Below are 24,485 nucleotides of genomic sequence, written 5' to 3' on the forward strand. Positions count from 1 at the left end.
TGATCTAGGAAAAATAGTGTGACATACTGTGTCAGAGAGTGTTTCAGTATAGGACTAACAGCTCATAATGTGGCCAAAATAGACAATGCGTACAGTTTGTAGATTTATTAAGCAATGATATATTAGGCCAAATGATAGGTTTTGCCTCAAAATGGCATAAAACATCAATTAATGCAGCTTTGAAGCATTTAAACACCCAATCTAAGCGTGTAACAAGCACAGAACAAACTGCGAAGGGAGAAACAAACGAGTAAGTACAGACGTCAGTGCACAGATGTCAGAAATGTGGCAGCTCGCGTCCTCTTAAACCGCTCAACTGTGTCAAGAAACAAATGCTGAAAATGGACAGAAAGTCGAATGAGCATTCAGCAGTTAGTGGGCGACGGTACTGCCGTAAACAACCAGAGCTGCTTGACATCTGTTTTGTGTTTTACAGTTAAAACATTCCAGCTTTTTAGGAATCACCCATGAATGTTGATGGTTGTTTTCTGAGTCTCTTATTGTTCTTAGGACAAAGCTTTTGATTTGGATCCAAACTTGAATGTAAATACAAGGCCACAGTTTTCATTAGCTCTTTCATAGCTGTCCTTGTTCTTCATATTACGTCTCATATATGCTGCAACTAAGAACTCCTGCCTATGTAAATGCCACATGGACGATATTTCTAGCTTCTTAATAATTGATGGCAGATCCTAATGTAAGAGCTAAATTGGAGTCGGACAAAACAAAAGCCTTTCAAAACTCTATTATTCCCTCTGTGACCTTTCTCTGCGGCAGCCGGGGGGAAGTGGATGATCCCCAGTTTGTCAAAAAAGAGGGAAATTGGACTTAATAGGCAGCTTCTCTGCAAACACTGGAAGTTATTATGAATGGGAAGCAATCACACAGATCAAATATACAGCAGGGGAAAATGGAGCTGGAATTCAGAGGCTAAAAAGGAAAAAAAGAGGGGGAAATACAAATTGAAGAGGCTGGTAAACATAATGATGTGTGCCTGTTGTAATCGTCCCTTTAAATGCAGATACTGAAGAGAAGCGTTGACTGATGGGGACAGTGGAGACGGAGCTGGATGGGAACCGGTCTAAAGTTACAACTCTTCTGCTACAGAGCAGAAGCCTCAGGAGTCAGAGTTCTTTCCTTTATTCTGTTTCTGTTCGCAGACTCAGTAAAGATCCATGTCTGAGCAGCACCAATGTTCTGGCAATGTGACTGATTGATCCAGTAGATGAACAGTAAAGATTAAGAGGATGACAAATAAGCATGCTGCTTACACAGCGCTTGGGGATAATCCTCCCCCTCCACCCCCCGGGCTCCCTTTTGAGGACCTGCTGCCGAGGAGGACCCACAGACAGTGACAGACCCCGACGGCCACAGAGAGGACACACAACCTGTTGACGTGCAACAAGTGTTGGATCGAGCTCATGGCAGGACCCCAGCCCATCTGCATCTCCACACCACAGGCTGCTGCACAGTAGAGGCTGCCATCTGTCCGCCAGGGACCCTACAACCCAAAACCTTTTGATTGTGGACGTTTTAACTTGACTATTTCCAACCCAACAGAAGAGGACACACATTTTGAAGTCTCTCCAATCGTCTATAGTTCAAGAAGGCATTGTCAGCAAAAACAAAATGATGGACGATCACCTGTCGAAGATCCCCATGATGCCGTCTTCTTCCCCCACGGAATCATCTGGCAGCGGCGGGACTGAGGACAGTAGAGGAGGTAAGAGCGCCACATGTCCACCAGCAGCAACAGGTGTCCGTGAGGTCTAAAGATGGGATGCGACCTTGGCCTTTAGTAGAAAAAAACTGTTACTGTACTATTATTAATAAAATACCATTCAACTGGAAGATCATGGATATACACACAGAGCTCCAAGCTCACAGGACAACATGAGTTAAATACAAACGGTTAATTAAAGCAGAAAAAGGCCCAATTGGTTTAGATCTATTTTTACCTAATTGGTTGTTTGGATTAATTTCAGCCATTCTGCATCATTTTAGACCCGAACGCCTGCTGCAATACTGACTCATGTATTCTATCAGACTGCCAAGCGACGTGCAGGCCTAGCTGCCTATGCAGATGGCGTGCATGTGTATGAAACAATACAAGACTCACTGAGCTGCACTAACCGACCTGCCTTGTGTGACTGTGTTTGACGCGCAGCCAAGAGTCCAGGCCCAGGAAAGGCTCTGAGCCCGGCTCTGGTCTGCAAAGTGTGCGGAGACACCAGCAGCGGGAAACACTACGGCATCTACGCCTGCAACGGCTGCAGCGGCTTCTTCAAACGCAGCGTGAGGAGGAGGCTCATTTACAGGCAAGAGGAAGCTCACCTGTTGATACGAAACATGCGTCATGTTATGTTCACATTAGGAAGTTTCTAAATACGATGCATTATGGGAAAAAGGGGAAAAAGCTTCATAGATGCAGTATTTTACATGTGAGACACTTTAAGTGTTCATGTACTAAATGGATTACATGTTTTTAAGCCTTTGTAAAAAAAAAAAAAAAAGGTTGCTTTTGAGTGGAATTTCCCTTTAAGAGTTTGACTTTGGGTCAGCAGGTGCCAGGCCGGTACAGGCATGTGTCCAGTGGACAAAGCTCATCGTAACCAGTGCCAGGCGTGTCGGCTGAAGAAGTGCCTGCAGGCGGGCATGAATAAGGATGGTGAGTTTCCACACACAGCATCAGACGACTCAAACATTCAACCTGCCATCAGATGAAATGACGCAGTATGAGCTTAAAGTCAGAACCTGCTGTTTTTCCCACTGCAGCGGTGCAGAATGAGCGGCAGCCCCGCAGCACAGCTCAGGTCCGTCTGGACTCCATCGATGTGGACCCTGAGAAGGAGCACTTGGCCACCACTAGGGAGCCCACCTCCTCGTCCTCCTCCTCTTCTTCCTCCTCTTCCTCCTCCTCCGGTGGCTCCGTCATCACGTGGCCCCACATTTCCTCCTCCATGTCCATCACATCTTCTGTGGCCCCCCAGCGCTGCGTCAGTCCACAGAACAACCACCGTTTCATGGCCAGCCTCATGACGGCCGAGACCTGTGCCAAGCTGGAGCCTGAGGATGGTGAGCAGGCTGGAAAATTAGTTTTTTAATTTGGGATAATGGGAAATGGTTGCATTCTTGAACGTTTTTTTCTCCTTTTGGTGGAACAGAATGGGGTAAAGACCTCACTGAAATCTTAGGCCTAACTTTAGAGTGACACATTTATTTCAAGTGTTGTTGAAAACACTATTTGACTCCATTTGGGAGAAAAGAGGCAACACATAACTGGAGATGTTGAGGTTTATCTTCTCAGCACCGACTGTCTTTTGTTTTTAAACGTCTATATTTGTCTTTATTCGCTGATCATCAGCTATTCATGCTAATACAGTGCACCAGCTTTCCAAGGAGCCAGAATGTGTTATACATACATTTGGGGAATAATTCTTAGTAATTAGATCTTCCTGAATTTAAGGTGATGTGAGGCGGATTCGTTGTAGCGAGAGCTTTTGATTCTGACCTCATCTTTTCTGTATCAGTTGATGAAAATATCGATGTGACCAGCAACGAGCCAGAGAGAGCGTCCTCCGAGTACCACATGGCTCTGTATCCGTCCAGCTCGGAGAACGTGTACGAGACCTCGGCGAGGCTGCTGTTCATGTCGGTGAAATGGGCAAAAAATCTGCCTGTGTTTTCCAACCTGCCCTTCAGAGACCAGGTAAGACAGCTTTATTATCGTTATCATTATTAACCTGAACTGTCACAGAAAAGAAGGAAAGGATGCAAGTTTAAGTGTGAGCAGCCGGCAATCTTCTTCCTGCTCATTTACTCTGTTTTAGATTGATTTTACTGTAACTGTGGTGCAGATTTATTGTGTCAAATATCACACATTCAGCTGTATCGTGGAACTATTTCCGCCTTCTCATTTATAATACAGCTCTCTTTGTTTTAATCCGTTTTAATATGTTTAACATACAATAAATTATTTTAAAGATTCCATTCCAACCAAATAACTCTAATTTTTACAGAAAGTTTTATGATAAAAGGTATTAACATTTTTTTAAATGATTTGCTTTTATATTTCCATTTTACAGTTTGATTTTTTTTCTTTTACAATCTGAAGTCTTATTAAGACTTTAAGATTAAGATGTGACTGCATTTCTTTATTTATAGATTTTAAATGATTTATTAATTCTGTTAATTATGTAATATTTTACTGAGAAAGTATGTTAAAACTCTTTGATTTCTTACTAATTAGTTTTTCCCTTAATTTATATCGATCAACAACAGTATCAGAGATACATTTAAATTACTCAAATATCACGACAGTCACAGTGAGTTTGTGACGTCTTTAATTAAGCATCCAGGCTACAAACCAAGCTACGCATCTCTGCTCTATTTGAGTTTAACCTCAGATTTGTTCCCTTCACCAGGTGATCCTTCTGGAGGAGGCGTGGAGCGAGCTCTTCCTGCTCTGCGCCATCCAGTGGTCTCTGCCCCTGGACAGCTGCCCGCTGCTCTCTCTGCCCGACCTCTGCCCCGGCATGCAGGGTAAAACCAGTTACACCAGCCTGGACCTGCGCCTCCTGCAGGAGGTCTTCAGCCGCTTCAAGGCCCTCGCCGTTGATCCCACCGAGTTTGCCTGCCTCAAGGCCATCGTGCTCTTCAAGCCAGGTGTGGAACTGGTCGCTCAGTCACATGACAACCACCTTACTGGTTGTAATTTACCTTTAAATGCATAGTTAGAAAAACAATACTTACTCCATAAAGAAACAATACTAAGCTATAATCGTGTGTTCGTAGTTCATAAAGTACATTAGATATCAACCTTGGACAAATGTGCTTCTATTGTCAAACCAGGTGAGAGATAAATTGGACACAAACTTGATAATTATACACAGAAAACTTGGCATCATTCTATCCTTGGTTAAGAAACATTTGTCTTTTTCTCATGAAAATGACTGAAAAGATGCAAAGAAAAGAAACTTTATAGCTTATGAGTTCAAATAGTAAATGAAGCAGCTCTGCTTATAATATATTTATGTGGATGGCTTTCAGATGATTTGATTTCAGTTAGAAGTTTTCTGAGCTGTGTTTGTGTGACTCACAAAGTGGTTCCCTCTCCCACACAGAGACTCGAGGCCTGAAGGATCCAGAACAGGTTGAGAACCTGCAGGATCAGTCTCAAGTCATGCTGGGACAACACATCCGCTCGCACTACCCGAGTCAACCGGCCAGGTAAACTTCCAAATTAATACGAAGGGGGAGAAAAACATCCTACAAAAAAATACCTTTAATCACATTTTTTTAAAGTTAATAGTCTATTAAAATAAGTAATCTTTCAAATAAAAACTAACTTATTAAAATTATTTTCCATTTTTCATCAAATATGACATTTTTGAAAACCTTATTCTTTTACTGTGAAGGACTAAAGACTATATGGTTTGCAAAAGACACTTAAAAGAAAGTCTTAAATTATAAAATTGAGATTTTTCCTTTTCTGTTATCTGCTTATGGCCACCAGGGGGAGACAAACACAAGCCGAGCCCCTTTAAGTTTCTTTTAGGTTTTACTTTTATAAATATTGTGCAACGATATAATTGCCCTTTAGGGATTAATAAAGTGCAATTCAGTTCAGTTAAGAGTTCCATATATCTTATTTCTTACATCTTTCTCCATTCCCTTTGAGGTCATTGCTGTTTGTAATTTATTTCCATTAAATGCATAAAACAATGGATCCTTAAAACATTTGTCTGAGTTACACATGCTTTTTTAAATTGAGCTCATGCATTACTTAACTGTTGCTCTAACTGAAACTTGCTGATATAAATTACAGATTAAGAATATGTAAAGAGTTTTACTGCCGTGCTTTTCATCTAATTTCCTGCAGAAGCGGCTCTAACTCGGATTTGTTCTTCTCTTAGGTTCGGAAAGCTGCTTCTTCTTCTTCCCTCCCTGCGGTTCGTGAACTCAGAGCGGATAGAGCTGCTGTTCTTCCACAGGACCATCGGAAACACTCCGATGGAGAAACTGTTGTGCGACATGTTCAAAAACTGAATCGACCACAAAGGAACTTGGACGGTCACCGGTGATCTTCTAGTTTGGATCGGGTGATATTTGTCTCACTGTATACATATCAGAGATTCTGCATGTTGTGATTTTTGTAAAGCCACTTTATCATTTGTTTGTTGCTGCAACATCAGGTCATTTCTGGATAATGAAAATGCAGTTCAGTTTGTATCATATTTAGACGTTGATTTATGTCTCGGCTAATCCTCTCTAGTGTGTTGTGTTTGCTTATCACCTTTTTATGTGAAATTTACAATGCAGACATTTGTCTCTGATAGATGTATGATGTACAATTTCTGTCACAAATGTGTATTCATGGTGTCATGCCTTTATAAAGTAAAAACCTGCTGCACAAAAACCTTGAAATCCATCAAACAGCGTCTCCTTCTGTCTGGATTTCACTAAAAAAACATCAAATCACACACACACTAAACAGGATCCCAATTAGAAATCTTGACTATGAAATAAATACAGGAGTTTCCTTATTTGTGTGACAGTCGGGGGAAGTAGAAATATGACTGATGGTTATGCTGATGTGTTCCAATTGCTTGATGCAGACAAACTGTATTGAGTCAAGACCTTGTTAAAGACCTTGTTTGCACACACTGGAGTCTTGTATTTGGGTAATAAACTTGGCCCATAGAAGCTCTGTTTACGGCTTGTTAACTGATCAGTGAATATTGTGGAAGATGGACATTTGGATAAGAAACTGGAGTAAGAGTTTCTAACCAAATAGTCCACAAAGATTTCCTCTAACCACAATTTTACAGCCATAAGGACAAAGCTTTGGTACCTAAACTTTACTAAAACTTAAAAAAGACCAACTTTTAGTCAGTGGGACTGTTTGGTTAGAGATTAAAATGACTCACTCATTTAAACTCACTCCCTGACCTCAATTCACATGCAGGAGCTCAGAACTGATGCCGTGCCTCATCAGGACCGGGCGAATAAACGAGTAAAGTTAGAGGTAGAAAAACAAGAATACACATACACACCATCTAAAGTACACAACATGATTTCAGAGCACTTACTCTTTAGTTTATCCTGATGATATATGGTTAAGACACCAAAAGTTACCTTCATATGGTATCTCCAGCTGAGGAGAAAGCATCCAGAGTGACTTTTAATGCTCACGCCTCATCAAATCTTTATGCCAACTCCTGTCCAGAAACCAAAATTAAGTGCTTTCCTGCTTGAATGAGATATGAAATCTGGCACAAGTGACTGAAGTGAATGCTGGTGTACTTCCACGAAATGTCAGCTCGATAAGAGACGTCACTCAGTATTACTTTTACCTTTTGAAGCAAAGACCCTGAAACCATCAGATAAACCCAGAGGAGCAGAACTGGACATGTGCTGAATTCTTGGAGATATCAAGACATTTTTTTAAGCCTCATAAGCTAAAGCCACAGCTAAAAAGAAAGGAAATTCACAGATTTTTGAAGAGAAGACTTACACCAAGTTTTTAGTTTGTCTATTTCAAACAAACAATCTAAAATATTACATATAAAAAGAGAAAATAAAGCAGGGAACTTCATACAGACAATGCAAACATCGTATCTATGCATAAAGAAACAGTTTTACTACAATTTAGACAATAATAATCATAGAAACATTACCAGGATTAGACATAGTTTTATTACTTGACCACCTCTTGGGAATATTTTCTTAATATGTTGGTTTTAAACAGTTCTGTGAATTTATAAAGTGTTAAACATGCAGTCGTTCCACACACCGACTCCCTTGACTGCAGTACTGTGATATTTTCCACTACTTCTTACAGAACATGTAATTTCCTCTTAATTCATGATGATTCTATCTTATTTGGAACGAATCTACATAATTTAGACAGTTTTGAGGTCAGCAAAGTCCTTAAATTTGAGTTTTTTTGTTAGATTCTTCTGTTAGAGTTAGGTTTATGATTCTTATTGCTCTTTTTTTGCAGTAATTGTTTGTTTTTTGTGTGTTTATTCTGTAGGTATTTCCTCCAACTTCCATAGTATCTCATATATGGAAGTATAACGGAGCAGTTTTTTGGTTAATAACATCTTTAACTCTGTATATATGTTGCAGCTAGTTTGTATTGTCACTCCAAGGAATTTAATTTCAGACACTTTTTCCTAATTCAGTGGTATTTATCATACGTTTCTAAGCGGAAATTCAGGAGTTTAAAAAGCCAATAACTGCTTCCAGCACATTAGTGGTGGCCTGTCTGTGTTAAATAGCAGCAGTTGTGTGTTGTGGGTCACATGCCAGGCCGCTCATACACGAAGAAAACGCTGGGATCAGATCAGCTGGCGTGCTGCAGCCTCTGTCATATGAGCGAGCTCACTGATCCAGATTAAGAAACCTTGAACTCCCAAAGGAAATTCATCTGATTTTGCAGCAAAGTGTGTCTAAACGAAACCACAAAATGTGCCACGACTGCTCTAATTGGATATCTCGTTCCTCGTTTGAGCTCCGGTTACGTAATGTTGACGGCGGTAACATGAATATTCATAATCTAAAACTCTGCAGCAGCACCACTGGACACTCTGCACAGTGCTGTCTCATGTTCACTTTATGAAAAGTGATCCTCGACTCAGACCTCACCTCACGTGTCAACATTCTCGATTTGACCTTTCTTACGTGTGTCACACAAAGGTTGCTTTTGTTTAAATAAGAGATTTTCTTATTATAAGATTAGTCTCTTAAGCAGCAGGCAGCTGGGAGGCAACACGTTGCAGCACGAATGACATTATTTAATCTCACCGAGAAATCCCACAACGTGGGGCCTGAGCAGACCACCTGTATCACAATACAATATAAAAGGCATTATAACTAAAACCTCAGGCTGTAAAGCCCCACGCTTGATCATCAAGATTTGAAAAACTAAGCTAAATATACCTTTGAGAGAAATTAAAAGATTTACTCAAGCGTATCTACTGTCAGAGAAATATACTTTAGATAAAGAAAACAAGTAAGAACACGCGTGAAGATACCTTTACGGGTAATAAAGAAATGCCTGACGACAGTCCTGATTTGAAACTAAATTTCCAGGATGATTACAGCAGTTCCAGATAGCACTCAGATCCCCTCAGTTCAAGTTTTGTCAGACTGGATGAGAAGTAAGCGAACACCCATGTTTTGCATTAATTATCTTGGTCTCGGCAACTCGAGGACAGTCAGACACATCTCTCTGTTTTTGGATGCATCATTTCCTCAGCTCTGAACTGTCCCCGCTCCTTAGAGGCACGCCCTTAGTATGACACTTCCGTCACCGTGCTTCACTGGAGATGAAAGCAGCAGGTGATCAGACGTGTCTGAAGTCTTCACAGATTCTGCTTCCAATACCACGTGTTACAGCCTTCTGATTTCCCACCGCTCTTTCTAAAACATGTTAGTGTTGCAGGTGCTTAATTATCTTGATTGATATTAAGTCCATTTGTAGGAATTAAGGGTCTCTTTAGGCTGGAGCAGGGATGTCCAAAGTCGATCCTCGAGTGCCGCTGTCCTGCCGGTTTTAGATGTTCTCCTGCTCCAACACACCTGATTCAGATGAAATGAATCTCCTCAAAAGATTGTTAAGTTCTGCACAAGTCTGCTAATGATGCGTTGATCTGAATCAGGTGTGTTGAAGCAGGGAAACATCTAAAACCTGCAGGTCAGCGGCCCTCGAGGACCGGATGTGGACATCCCTGAGCTAGAGGGACTAGCATTAGTCTTCTGTTGCTGTAGTTTTTGTTTGCATCGTAGCATTTAGATTTTAAGTGGTTACCTACACCAAACAAAACCTGCATGTTTCTGAACTCTGGGCTCAGTCTCCACTTCATGACACACTCAAAGGTTAAAGTCCTGTCATTTCAATCTGATAAATTCTGAGTGGGAGTTTTTTTTACAGAGACTATAATGCTAAACCTTCAGTATTTGTACTCAAATAACAAGGAATTATAAGGTATAAGTTCAAATCCTTCATATTTACTTGTGTCCAGACACACTAATATGCGTTTACTTTCAATATTATTTATATTACACTAGTTTTAACATCTGTATAATACATCTTTTTTTACTTAAAAAGGCCTTTTTGATGTCAATATGATGACTTGCTGTTCCAATAAAGGACATTTGAACAATATCTTAAATAAGTGCCAATGTTTAGGCTGAATTTTCTTCATATCTTCTGCCACTTCTCTAATTTCCTGTAAATCTGAACCTTTCTTGCCCTCTCCCTCCCCTCTGAGCAGCTGTTAATCTGCTGTGTTGAGCTCTCGCTCGGACTGGAATGTGTCCGAGTGTTTGGGCCAAACTGTCCAGACACATTGCAGCACCAGCAGATCGCTGAGTGAGGTTTGCTGACTGAAGGAGGCCCAGAAGGAGTCCTCTGGATCTGCATTTTTCTTTCTTCACTTGTTTGACTTGACCAAACAGCTGCGATGAACCACAGCATTGTTGAATTAGAGCCTTTTGAATATTCCTACTATGACTACGCAGACTGGTACACCGACCTAGAGCCAACCAAACCACCCAAAGAGTGAGTATGAACAGCTGGAGTCAAGATGTTGAATTCTGGCATCTGAAACAGAATGACTGATTTACCTTTGTGTTTAATTTGCACATTGTTAATGTAATTTGAGAGAAGAAGGCTGATCTAATGCAAACACACAAATTAAATCTGATTTAACTCTAATATAATATTCTGTATTTGTTTGATTTGGACATTCTTTACTTCTATAGTTATGGATACATTTCTTTGTATTTTTACAGTATTTCAAAGTAATTTCCTTTTCGTCTTAGAGTTATTCTACCATGCGACCCGACAGCAGACGACAGGCTCTTCAATATATGCATGCTGTCCATATCTGTAAGTATACTCATGTTGAAAAGAAATGTGCACGTTAAGGGAAACGGCATATTAGGTGTAAATGATAAGCAAAGGGTGTGACAGCATCAGTCAGTAAATTAACTGCCCTAAAAACTAAATGTGTTTGACTTAAGGAAACAGATATTTTTCTAAACCATGACAGAGAAACTACATCAATTTCAACTCAAATCTGTGATCACTCATGAGTGTATGACAGAAACAAGCATGTGTGGTAATCTGAGGGTTAGGGTTAGGTAACCCTCAGATTAGGTAACCCTAACCCTAACCCTCATGCTTTTTGGAGCTGGGCTTGGCCTTGCCAAACGATGCACTCTTAACAAAATTCTAGCTTTTCCTTCATTGGATCAACAATGTGTTTTGGTGAAGAAAATCTCTCACAAAGACCAGAGTCGTTCCTTTTTATTTTGTTTTCCTGATTTATTGCACTTTATCAGGACTCTGATAACTTTTACACAACAATTAACGTGTTTAAACGTTTTTAAATGCAGGTACAGTCGCCTAAACAAGCCGAACGAATCCTTCTTCAGGGCCAGTCTATGCTCCGAGGTTGTTCAAGCAGCTTTTGGATAATCATGGGTTTCTGAGATAATAAAGCGAGTATGTTATATTTGACCGGACCACAGATGCAAGCCCACACTGTACGCCTTGGAGTAAACAACCTCCTATCCTGCAGAGTACATTTGATCAATCTCAGTTCTTTTTGTCCCTCAGAGTGAAACTTTCTGTCAGCAAACATGTTTCTATGAAGAAAAACGAAGCTCTTCGCTCTCTTGCAGCACCATCACTTAAAATGGTTTTGTTCCCATCCACTTGCAGCTAAAGATGATTCACACCAGTGACTAATGCAGGGATATTTAACACAGGATTGAATGCCAACCAGAAACTTTCCCATTGCACTCAGATGCCTTAATGCTAGCAAGTTCGGTAGGTTTTTAAAAAAAGGATTAAATTAGGTTTCACTTTTGGTGCTGACAGTTTTGGACAGAGATTCTGTTGCTTTGTTGTAACACCAAGTGTTTTTGTTGCCTGAAGGAAATGAACTATGGGACATTTTGACTTGGAGGTCAGGGCGATCAACTTCCTTTTTGCACCTCAACATCGACTTCATTTTTTTAGCTGTCCAAGTTGACGTTTAGCTATTCATCTTCATCTCTAGTTCTCTTCTAGAAGGGCAAAACTCAGCAATATCTCAATATAAAAAGGACCGATTTACAAAAAAGTCAGTGAAAACATGATGTTGGATGTATTCTTATGGAAACATCTCAATCTGAGTAAGATTTACTGCAAAATCACTGTCTTTATCTCTCAGTATTTACACTCAGTTGGACTTTTATTCAACAGTTCTAACTGAATTATGCATAAATCGTGTGTCATGATACATGATGGGGCAGAAGGTGGAGGACCCAAATGCAAGATGTACAGACAAGCAGAGGAGACTGGTGGTAGATTAACGATGGCTCAGTAACTGAACAAAAGCCCAGGCAGAATAAACAGGTAACCAGTAAGATAAAACTAAAGAGGAACCAAAGACAGAACTGCCTTAACAGGTGGAAGACATCAATAAACTGGCAAGAAGCAAAGGAAAACCAGGAGGATATATACAGAGGGAGTTAATAAGTAATGTGAGGCAGGTGGTGATGATTGGCTAACTGAATCCAGGTGTCCAGGAGGAGCAGAAAGCAGGACTGATGCTGAACAACCTGAGGAAATTAAACAAAAATACAGGACATGAAACTAAACTAAACTCCAACTTGAACTAAATCAACCAAGACAGAAAACTTAAAGTCACAAATCCAAAGTAAGACAACTGAAATCAGAAGTTAAACCCACAGAAATAAGACTTTACATAAATTTACATTGTACACTTGGATCAAACATCATCATCATTCATCAAATGATCAAGTTCTTTTTCTATGAATATAAAATAAGTCTTTACTTTAATAATGTTTCCTACCTTTTAACCTTCATTCAGCTGTAAGAAAATACCATCGTGCTCCACAAAAGATGGCTGTGACCCTGTTTCTTTGTACACTATATTAACGTGAAGTAATCTGCGGCAGCTGGGTCACGGCTGCTCATCAGATATAATAAGACTCTGTAGTCTGGAAAATCTTTTACTTCAAATCAAGGTTCTGTAAATGAGATGCTCCTGACTGATAGGCCTTTTTCAATGCAGCACTTAGTGGACTCGCAGCTTTTAATGACCCACTCTGAGCAGTATGAACTGATAGATCAAATAAAGCATTCAAAGGGGGTTTTGTGAGATAAGGATGTGCAGAGCTGCTCAGCTGGAGTCCTGCCAGCAAATGAAACAAAAGCGCAATAAAGCAAGTTCAGTACTTTATTTAATTTGAGAGTTAAGCCAATTTTCTTGTTGAAAAACTTTAATTATACCTTAATATTTCATGTGAAACAAAGCAGAATCTAAAAGCTCAGTGAAATCTCATGGTTTTCTGAATTAATTATATCTGCCCACGAAAACCTTTATTTCTGAGCCTTTGAAGAGATCTTTGTTCATGTGAGGTAAAGATGGCAAGTTTGATGTGATTTTTATGATGCTTCGGGTTCTAAGAGCTACAACGCCACTCCGGGTCATGTATCCTGCATTGAGTCTCAGTGCTGTAACTCACTTTCTTACTTTAGATTTTTTAACCACACAACTCAGTCTGACAACATGTTAAAGCAGCAGCTGGGATCTCTGCCCATGGACATCAAACTAGAGTTGATTTTACCACCAAATCCACTTTATTCCAGTATTTCTTGTGCACATAAATCCTGTTCTGTGCTAATATATTGAAAAAAGGTGTGGAAATGGTTTCAGATGAGACATAAATCCTGATGAGTTGCTTCCTTTCTTGCAGCTGGTGGTCATGTTAATCCTGGCGGTCCTCACCAGGAAAAACAAACTCTGCCAGGGATTCACAAGAGGATCCTCCAGCATCTTCAGGTGAATTTGGGAAGTCTAGCGATAAACCGGCTTGTTTCTTAAAGATCATCTAAATGCTTCTGTTTGACCCCCTTAGCCCAGCTAACTTCCTGGACCAGACTCAGAGAAAGGGCCTGGTCATGGCAGTTTTTGGGCTTGTGTTTAGCAAGCTGACGATGCTGGTGATCGCCCCAGACCCTCTGCCCTTCTCTAAAGATACTCCGGAGAATATTAAAGGTGGGCACTGATACGTCTACTCAACCACGGAGAGATGAAGAACTGAATTTTTCTGGATTTTTCGTTCTAATCTCATCTTAATGTAGTAATATGTTGATCTTTGTTTGGTAGCTGTGTCTGTTTTTGTGAAGAGATTTAAACATACCTTTAATCTCTCGTCTCTTTTGCCAGAGTACATGAAGATAATTGCCATTTTCTACTATCCGGTTCTGTATTATCCTCTGCTGCTCTGTGGCACTCTGCAGCACAAAGTCGGTTACGTGTTCGGGACACTGCTCTCCTTCAGCCACTTCGGGGTCCTGGTGTGGCAGAAGTTTGACTGTCCAAAGACTCCGGAGGTGAAGCGACAACACACTGATATTCACTCCACGTTAGGTTTTGACAGTATTGATCATTTTATTTTGTTTATCCACCATTTTGGAATAATCTATGACGTGAACAGTGATGACACAGTTTTGGAAAAATCTCTCATGCCTGCCTCATTCTGATCTGATTAATTAGATTAAGTATTATTAAGAGTAAGTTGTGACATCTTATGATGGTTTTTCCAGGCAGTCGTTGCCATTTCAGGTTTCTAAATATAAAAAATATGTGCAATCTGTATATTTTGGGCCCTTCTATATATAGATATTTAACATTTAATCGATCCCAAACTTCAGGTATTGTTTAAATAATAACACTTGGTGACTGGATTGTTCAGAGGGTCTTGGTCTGTGTAAATGACGGCCAACCGATTTGCCTTTGTTATTGAAAAAGCAAACAAATAAAAAAAAAAGGAGAAAACGGGAAACAATCAGGGTATCAATCGTTCTTTCCATTTTCAATTGCCAATCAAAAATCAAATAATGGAAAATTGACTGGTTATTTTCTTTTTCATTATAAGATAAACAACGAAAAAATGCCTGTTTTTTCATATTTCACTTTTAGGCTCAGATCAAAAATACGAAATGGAAAAGAAAGGAATGCTTAATAATAATAATCAGCATGCAAGGCACTAATCTCTGCAGTCAGCCTTGAAGACAGCCAACTAAATACTGAAAAAATATGCATTTTGTATCAACAAACTAGCTAAGCTAACGTTAGCAGCATCATCTTCGACATCCTGATGAAAATGTCTAATCTGAAAAGTCTAGAAAAACTATGTCACCTTTTATTTGAAGTTTAAATCTGGTTTAAATCAGATGGATTTGATGGACCAGAGGTTTTATTCTCATCATTAAATCTTTAAATAATGTCTTTAACTCTCTCTCATACAAATTAGAAGTTCTGCGCTGTGTTAATCTTCAGCAGAAAATAATGAAAGCGGTTGAGGATGGATTATCAGGAGGAACCGGAACGTCACGTCTTTTAATGTTACTTAGTAATATAGTTCTTGGCAACAAAGCTCCTTTCACCTCAACCGATAAGAAACAAAGCAGAATAAAACCAAAGCAGTTGAGGATGTATTTTGGTTGAACTAATCCTTTAAAACTTCTATATTCTTTCATCTTCCACAGCTCTATAAGTACTACTCTCTGCTTGCCAGTCTGCCTCAGCTGGCCTGCCTCGCATACCTCTGTGTACAGTTTCCTGTGCTGTTTGTCAAAGGACCAAAGACCGATGAGGTGAACTTGTTTTTCTGCCGTACATGTGTGCAGCTAACACCGTTTCAACTAATCTTGGGCTCTTTGTGGTAAAGAGCGTGAATTTCAAGTATGTAAAACATAACCACGATTATAGTAAGCAGCTTGTGGGTTTAACTCAGCTCCAAGGAGCAGATTATGGTGAGAGTGGGTTTTTATTTTAGTCGACATCAAGACTCTCATTTCTTCAATTTCATTGATTAAAAAGCAGTTTTCTTTCCATTTCATGATGTTTTCAAGTATCAAGACCCCAGATATAAACACGTGTTTGCAACTATACAAAGAACTCAAACCTCTTGTCCCTTTTTCTTACTGTTTGACGACACCTTACAATATTCTTGTTCACAGGACCTCGACAGCAGCTACTACACCAACTATGTAAAATCTCTTCTTAAAAAGAAGTCCTCGTCTGCCAGGTGAGTGGAGATAAAACAGACGATAAAGATGTCACGAGCCTGTTGATATCTGTAGTTTCTAATGATGTTTCAGTTCTAAATTTGTATCGTAGGTGAAGTTTTGCGTTACACTCCTTTATGTTAGAATGCCAAACCTGCCCTGGTTTTAAGCAACGTAGCTTAGTAGCATTTCCACATCGCACACACAAGGCATAGACTGGTAAGGTTAGAGGTTGGGGTTTGGGTTGGAAGATGTTTCTAGACTTTTTCTTTTAATTACTCAACAGCAAAGACTTGGTTAGCATCTAATATGTGATTCCACACTGAATTGCAATGAACTTGAAGTCAGGGCAGAAGCAAAAAACACATCTTTGTTTTCTTTTCCTACATAAATAATATTCAATCAGGTTAGTTTTAGTCCACGCTGCCCCCTACAGTGGACCTCAGGGTGACTCACACCCCAGTTTGAGAGCCACTGCATTACACTGTTGATCATATTTGAGTTTTGAACGATCGTTACAGAGTTACAGTGTGTGAACTATTTTTAACTTAAGTCTTTATTATGCAAAGAAGTAACTATATGAGCACATAATCCATTTCAAACAACTGCTATGCTGCACATTAAAAAAGGTAATTAAGGCAGCACAAATAGTAAGAACTTCTCTTGGCTAAACTGAAGCAACTACTTTTTTGGATGTCATGGACGGTGCATCCTCCAGACTTAAGTGAAGATCACCTGGCTTTTTATCTGCACCCCATTCAAATGTCTGCCTCTCTGATGGTACCAGGGGAGTGGGAGTGGGGGGGGGGATTAGAGGTTGTATGACTCAAAGCTGGGGATAACTGAAAGGGTTTGACAGTGCAGAGAAGGTTGTGACGTGAACATGAAGGTCGGTGTGATTTAGTTGGTTCATTGATGAGAGCAAAACCCTCAAATGATTGGACTCCTGCTCAGAAAATGTGACCTCAGTAACTGCTAAATGAATTACGATAACATGTAACTTCCCTGTTATATTGATATTGTGTGTGGTAACATGATCTTTTCCCTGTGCTTGTTTATGGCGCATTAGCTTTTCCGCTACAGACAAAACATCACTGATGAAGAGAATTCTGGAGCTGCCTAAGAGCTACATTTATTTACCTGAAAAGGGTGAGTGCACTCAAACTGATTTCAATCAAATCAAACATTTGCTTATCGTCATGTTTAAAGCTTTGAGGTGTTGCAAGGATGTTTAAACCTGGCTTTGGTGTGTTATTTTTCAGTGTTTCGTTTCCCACTCAAACTGGCACTAACATCTTTTATTACCGGTGTGGCCATATATCATGTAAGTTCACTAATCGGTCCAAATGCATTTATAGCCGTTTGCCTTTGTGGGATGTGCACTTTTCATGTGTGCTCTTTATTTAACCCATCAGACCGCGCTGCTGTTAGTCGTCCTGGTGGTTCCCATTCTACACATTGTTCGTGCTGGAATTGATGAAAACATTGCCTTCCTGCTGTTGGGGTTTGGGATTGTCCTGTCAGATGACAGGATGGAGGTCGTTGAAATTGTGACTTTCTACACTTGGTTGCTGGAAGGTGTGTGGGTCACTTATTTATTTGCATTTGAACGAAATCTGTGAATGCAACCTTAAGAATTAAATTGTTTTTTTTCTTTACGGTCTTATTGTCAGTGTGCTACCTCTGTGCGATGACCCTGTCTTGTGTGGTCAGTCTTGTGATGCTCATGAGGTCCATGGTTCTTCACAGGTAGGTGAACGAGTTTCAAATATCACCTAAATATTGCTTCTCTTTTCTCAGCAACTTCTGTTTTTTGCCTAATCTCTTGTGCATAAAAAAGGGACTTTATCCCCTGCATGAAAGGTACTACCTCCACAAGGGGTCCTTAGGCAAGAACCCCTTACCCTATCTGCCTACCTGTAAGTCGCTTTGAATAAAAGCGTCTGCTAAATGTATAAACAGAAACATGTTCAAGGGATGAATCAGTGTTGTGTCCACACATTACAGACAACTTAGCTGTTTGTTACTAGCAGCCTGACTTTAACTGCATCTGCAAAAAATAACAAAGATAACACAATTCAACGGACATAAAAACATATTTTTGCATGAACATAGTGATTCTCAAAGCTTTTAGCTTTCAAAAGAAAATAAAAAATCCAGCAAAGACCTGACAGGACCTGAGAGATGCATCTGGACCTTCAGCTGATCCATCTACTGTTGGCCCAAGCCTCATCAGAAATGGTCTCCATGGAAGGGTGGCTGTCAAGAAGCCATTCTTAAGGAAGGGAAACAGGGAGAAAAGGCTGAGCTATGCCAAAGGACACAAGAAGTGGACTGAAAATCAGTGGCAACAGGTCCTATGGAGGGATGAATCCTTCCTCAGTTAAGCGTGTCCGGGACAGCCACACCAGGGATATATCAATATAGATATATCTTTCAGCCTGACTATCGAGCCCACCCAGGGTCACCAAATAGGGGAAGGTTTTACCCTTCATAAGAGGAGAAGTACCCCCAGTGTGGGAGAGATGGCACAGACTTTTGGGCTTTGAAGATCTCTCCAGATTTGATGCATCAATCTGTAATTCTGATACGGACCTGGTGGCCAATAAAATACTTCTATGTTCGACCAAGTCTGTGTCAGCAGAGTTCTTCCTGTACCATCTGCACATCGGCTGTTTGAAGGCGACAATACACCACACGTGTTTAAAGGATGTCCAGTTTGAAACGGATCTATCTCTGATTTGATTTCTTTCAGATCAAACCTGAGGGGACTGTATAAGGGAGATGTTTACAGCATTTATAACAGCCAGAAGACCATCCGTCCATCTAAACCTGGTGTTGTCTGCTGGATGGGTCTAACAGGATACCAGGCTGCAATCGTCTGCCTGGGTAATGCTCTGAGTCAAGCTGTTGGTCATGATGACGTGTTACCATAAAGAAAAAATACCATAACGTTCAATTTGACAATCGTGCAGCACATCTGGAGTAATTATTTCTGAGTGCAAACTGTTTTTGAGCTGTTTTAAAAGATTTACAACTTCAGGGGCCTTGAAATATTAAAGAAGTCAGAAAGTTTAACGAAGTGTAGAAGAGTTAATTCCTCAAATTGTCACATTTACAGTTTTATTTAACTGCTTTTAGAGAAATTATGGGATAAACTTAAAGATTGAGATGTCTCTTTGCTGTCTTGGCAGGAATGGCCATCCAGACCATTGTGTATTTCATCTGCTTCTTGTTCCTCGTGTTTTTGATCATCATTCCCATTTTTCATGGCCGTAACATCATTATGTTCGAAGTTGCAGGAAAAGCATGGTGAGTCAGCAGGCTTTGTGCATGTTAAATCTATTAATTTATTACCAGATTCACTTCTGATTATCTCATGTTTGCAACGTCTCAGGCCTGTCTGGGTGACCCTCGTACTGGTTACAGTTCTTCAACATGTGACTGCTCAGTTTTTTTTCATCAAAAAAGAAGCTGGTACGAGAGATTTGAAGAACAGGTACGTTGGTTTGTTCTCGGCTTATTTGTTGGAATAAACTGTAGAATTGTGCATTGATTAGGCTTTTAAATGGATACTTTTTTCCATTGGTTACTAATGAGAATAAGATGTAATCCTCAAGATAAAACATGGAGCTTCAGTTACTTCTTTTTAGGTTGATTATTATGAATTTTGACCGCACATTATTTCTATTATGTTTAATTTTTAGGCCAATAATGATTGAATATAAGAGAAGACTGAATCTATTATGGAATAGATGGAGAATATTAATTGAATGTGTTATAGCTTCTTGTGTGCAAATAAAAGAGGTTTTGTTTCAAGTGGTTTTCTAATTAGAGATGCTCTGGCCTCTGATCTCGGTTGAGTGAAATATGCAAGTGATTCCATTTAAGGGATCTTTAGGATTTAGAAGGAGCATATCTAACCAGTATAGATAGTTAGACATTTTTCCTTTGAAAGATTTAAAAGCCGACAGCTCTTGGAATGTGTTTTGGTAATAAGAGGTGCTGTAGCAGCTTATATAATTGGAAATTAGCATAAAGTGGCCGATGTGTTCAGTACTAAATTAGTTAAATCAACTTTGACAACATTTGAGCAGTACAGATACAAAAGGGTAAAGTAATTGCAGGTTGGGTATTATAAGGTGTGACGAGGGTTCCTTTGTTTCATGTTCTATAATTTAATAATAATTTAAGTTGCATTGTGTTGTTACATCCACATACTAATATGTTTAATGCAAAAAGAGGGAGCTGTGTCATCACATTCACCTGCAATGTCGACATATTCGTACAGCAAACCCGTTTTCAGTGTCTAACTAATGTTATTCTGTTTTTTTAAATATTTCATTGTGACTTTCAGAGAGAGTCTATTCCTCGTGACATACCTGCTGTTTGTGGTCAACATCGTGGTGGGACTTGTTGTTGCAATATGGAGAATGGTGATAACAGCTTTGTACAACATCATCCATCTTGGTCGCATTGACATCAGTCTCCTCCATCGCACTGCAGAGTTTTATGACCCAGGTGAGGTCGTTTATTTTCCATCTGCATTTCTTTTAGTTTTGATCACCATAAATATTACAGGACTGATATGGATTGGAGTGTCAGCTTGAGCTAACTGGTCTCAGTCTGACTTTAGTCTCTTGTGTCCTTTCCCCTCATCCAGCCTACAGTTACTACACCAACTTCCTGAAGGTGGAGGTCAGCCAGTCGCACCCTGTGTTGAAGGCTTTCTGTGGGCTGCTGCTGGACATGATGGTCGAGGGTGGCAGAGCCGGACAGAGAATACGAGACGCAGAGGAAGGTAGAGACCCTAAATTAAAAACCCAAACATTCTCATACACATGCAAAACAGCTGTGCATCTTAGCTTTGTTACATATAATATGTACAGATGTCATATTTAGAAGTGAAGAATTGTCGCCTCAACCCTGAATTGTGTTAAGCGGGTACAGAAAAAGGATGGATGGCTTTTGGTTATTCTCATTTCTACAGTAGCCCAGATAGTTCATCATAACGTCAGCTCATGAGGAGATTCCACGACAGTCTGACCGTCTTAAAAACACAGAAAATGTCTCTCAAATGTTGAAGAGCTCTTATGCAATCAACTGTATCAAAAGGTTCATCATTCAGTCTTCTTTAGCTGGTCTTAGACAATCTGAATGTCAGTTGGGGTCTTTGTTGCCCTACGACCAGACATCCAGATTTTATGAGCTTACTACATGGATATTTTTCTGGCAAAAAATATCCATGTAGGTACATGTAAATATCAAGAAACCCAATTTGGGGCCAGACATTAATGGCTATCATCCACAAATTATTTGGTAGGTTTCAAAGATCCCTTTTGAGACCAAAAGCCTTGTGTTGATGATGATTTTTTAAAAGTTCTCACGACGAGGGTCGGACGCCATTTTAAATCTTTTGCCACTCAGGAGGAATATCGAGGTAGACACAGATGGACGTCCCTCTATTCAGTTAACTGGAGAATCCAAAACCCTTCACATTGTGTTGGTGTCTTTAACATTTTGACTTCTGAGAAGATTTGACCGATCTGTGTAAAGATTACAAGCAGGATTATGTGAAATTAATGATATAGTTCCCCGTTTTTAGCAACCTACAAACCAACTCTACACCCACGATAGTAACTTGAAACTCCGGCGTCCTTCGACTGTCCAAAAACATGCATGTTAGGCTGATTGGTGTCCCTAAATTGACCCTCGGAGTGAGTGTGAGCATGCATGGTTGTTTGTCTCATTTTGCTCTGTGTGGCCCTGTGATGGACTGACGGCTTGTCCAGGGTGTACCCCGCCTCTCGCCCAGCTGGGATACGCCCAAGGACCCCAAAATTGGTTTAAAGAGGTAGAGAAAATGGATGGATAGATGAACATCATAACTACTGAACTACTAAACGTCTTCCTATTTTTCTGCATGAGAGCTGCTATTTTTCAAATTCCTACAGTGTCTTCAAATTAAATCATAGATGCATCTACAGTCACACACACAGTGTTATAGATTCCAGGACCCTCCATCTTATTCTGCCCTCAGCCTACTCCTCTTGCATGCTTTCAGGGATTCAGGAGAACAGGCCCAGCAAGGCAACCAGCAGCCGGAGGATTTGCGCTCGCTGGCAGTTGTTGTACACACTGGTGAACAACCCCTCCCTGCTGGGCTCCAGGAAGCACTTCCAGACACTGCAGAAGTCAGAAAGCATCCTGAACGGTACCTCCAACCGCAGCTCCAAGAAGGACAGCAAGAAGGAGGCCGGAAACCCAGCTGCAGAGCCAGTCCAGTCCTCCGAGACCCCATCAAGCCAAGATAAAACCGAGTGAGATCCTTCATCTACTCACTGAAGCTGGCAGTATGCTCCAAACAAAATGTATTGCACTGAGCAGAACGGTGTGTATCTTCTGTCAAATGCTGCTGTGTTTTAGAAACTCTTTCAGCTGATGTTGCTTGTTTTAATTAATTTTAATCATTTAATTTCTTTCTATTTATATTCTTTTACATATTTTTAATGCTTTTTCCGCTCCCCACTGCAATGCTTTTATTTTATGTAAAGCACTTTGAATTGTTTTGTACATGAAATGTGCTATACAAATAAATCTGACTTTCATAACTTCTTCTAACTCAAACTGCAGTTTCTGTGAAATAAGGAAACAAGTGAGTATAGAAGAATAACTAGAGCTAAGTTTAGGCAAGATGGTAAAACTGGGTTTTCTGATCACTGTCGAATGTTGATCTGGTATATTTGCTGCATGTTGTTTGTCTGGTGTGGTCTTGTTCTGGGTAAACTGTCACTCTCAGAGATATGATTGCCCTTGCAGAGCCAGTAGCTGAGTTTTAAGCCTGAACTGGGGACTCGACCTGAATTACTTACCAGTGCATGAAGTCTGACAGACTCCATTGGCTAACTAATCAAATACACTGCTTTTTAACTGCAACATATTAGTGTACGTGTAACCTGGACGTGTGTCTTCTATGTCATAAAGAGATCTGTACTGACCACAAAATAATATCTACAAAAGTGAGTCTTGTACCAAAAATCTTGGACTTACAATCTTCCTGTTCATATTCTTCACAAGGTTACTCAGATTCACTTTCACCGATCTACTAGGTTGGGAAGGAGATTGGCAGTAGCAGGCTCTGTAAGAATGAATGACCAATCCAATCCACACAATCCACAGGACCACAGATTTATGAAACAGAAATTTAGCTTTATGTAAACATCTTGTTCAGTTCAGTAGGAATACCTTTAAAGTAAAATAGAGAACTCAAACATATCATAAAATAATTTAAACAACCAAAATGGATGTAAAACAAAATTAAATATTTCAATACCCCAAAATAAATTAAGAAAAGGAAAATAAATTGTGGTACCACTTCACTATTTACTGGTTTCCAACCTTCAGTTCCTTATGTCAATTTTAGTCAGTTTCTCTCGTGTATCTTGGCCAAAGAACAAAAAACAACCTGAGTCTCAGGTGGAGAAAAGTAGCAAAATAATTAAAAGGGTGGCTCTCAGGTGAACTTCCTTTTGTTTTTTTGTTCCTACCGCCCTCCTGGTCCGGCAAACATCCACAACAGCAATGGCGTCCTGGACCACGATGGGGCAGTTCCTCTATTGGCACAGACAGAATTGTCCCTAAAAAAAAAAACCAATCTGCACACAAGTATGCAGAACCGTTAGACTTCCACACTTCTTAAATGTCTTTTCCTCTAATGTTTCCTCTAGTTAACCCATACATGAATTAAATAATTCCCCTTTTTCTTCACAGATGGAATGAAACATGTAATGAATTGAATTATCATGTGCATATCCAGCTTTAAACATGAACTATAAGCTTTAACATGAAAAATACACAGCATTTCGTAACACATTATACACTGAATGGCATCACTCTGCATCACTCGCAGCTGCAGTTACAGCAACGCTACTGTAAGGAAAGGAAAAAAAAGTGCTAAACATTCATCACAATACTCAATACAAACAGGTCTCAATCATCATTGAACAACATTCATCTACTATTCTGACTGTTTATCCATTTTCCAACGCATTGAACCGCAACTATAGTGCTAATTGAGCTAAGCTAACTCACCAGAATAGTTCGAAAAGTTTGATGAGACACTCCGACACCTTCGAGGTAGGTACTGGGTTATGGTTCACCACTAACAGCAGCTCTTTCCAAATGCTTACGGAAAACTCTCTTTTCCTCCGCTAATTAGAAAGCAGCGTGCTTCACGGCAGCATGGAGTTTCTCCTGCCTTCTCCTTTTTCTCCCGGTCTTTCCTCTGTCCCACACCTTTGCTCTCACGAGAGCTGCAGGTGATATGTTCAGGACAAGCCCGAAATTTAGATTATCAGACGATGCTACGATGCATTCAAGGAAC

General features: G+C 40.0%; 2 protein-coding genes across 2 annotated transcripts; both read left to right on the forward strand.

Moving 5' to 3' along the window:
* Window positions 1-1,632: 1,632 nt before the first annotated feature.
* On the forward strand, window positions 1,633-6,059 carry LOC140302362 (photoreceptor-specific nuclear receptor-like). The gene is made up of 8 exons (XM_072381192.1): window positions 1,633-1,723; window positions 2,168-2,318; window positions 2,565-2,668; window positions 2,776-3,075; window positions 3,531-3,709; window positions 4,425-4,665; window positions 5,124-5,229; window positions 5,916-6,059. Exons 1-8 carry the CDS (start codon window positions 1,633-1,635, stop codon window positions 6,046-6,048), a joined length of 1,305 nt encoding a protein of 434 aa, XP_072237293.1. The 3' UTR covers window positions 6,049-6,059.
* Window positions 6,060-10,370: 4,311 nt separating this feature from the next.
* On the forward strand, window positions 10,371-22,698 carry LOC140302363 (receptor for retinol uptake stra6-like). Its single transcript, XM_072381193.1, has 17 exons — window positions 10,371-10,570; window positions 10,834-10,900; window positions 13,783-13,868; window positions 13,945-14,084; window positions 14,256-14,422; window positions 15,581-15,688; window positions 16,055-16,122; window positions 17,172-17,251; window positions 17,365-17,426; window positions 17,518-17,680; window positions 17,776-17,851; window positions 18,858-18,991; window positions 19,297-19,414; window positions 19,500-19,601; window positions 20,460-20,623; window positions 20,766-20,903; window positions 22,167-22,698. Exons 1-17 carry the CDS (start codon window positions 10,473-10,475, stop codon window positions 22,424-22,426), a joined length of 2,031 nt encoding a protein of 676 aa, XP_072237294.1. The 5' UTR covers window positions 10,371-10,472; the 3' UTR covers window positions 22,427-22,698.
* Window positions 22,699-24,485: the final 1,787 nt, after the last annotated feature.

The sequence above is a fragment of the Leuresthes tenuis genome, unplaced genomic scaffold, assembly GCF_036924035.1.
Source record: "Leuresthes tenuis unplaced genomic scaffold, fLeuTen1.0.hap1 SCAF_2, whole genome shotgun sequence".
Classification (NCBI taxonomy): domain Eukaryota; kingdom Metazoa; phylum Chordata; class Actinopteri; order Atheriniformes; family Atherinopsidae; genus Leuresthes; species Leuresthes tenuis.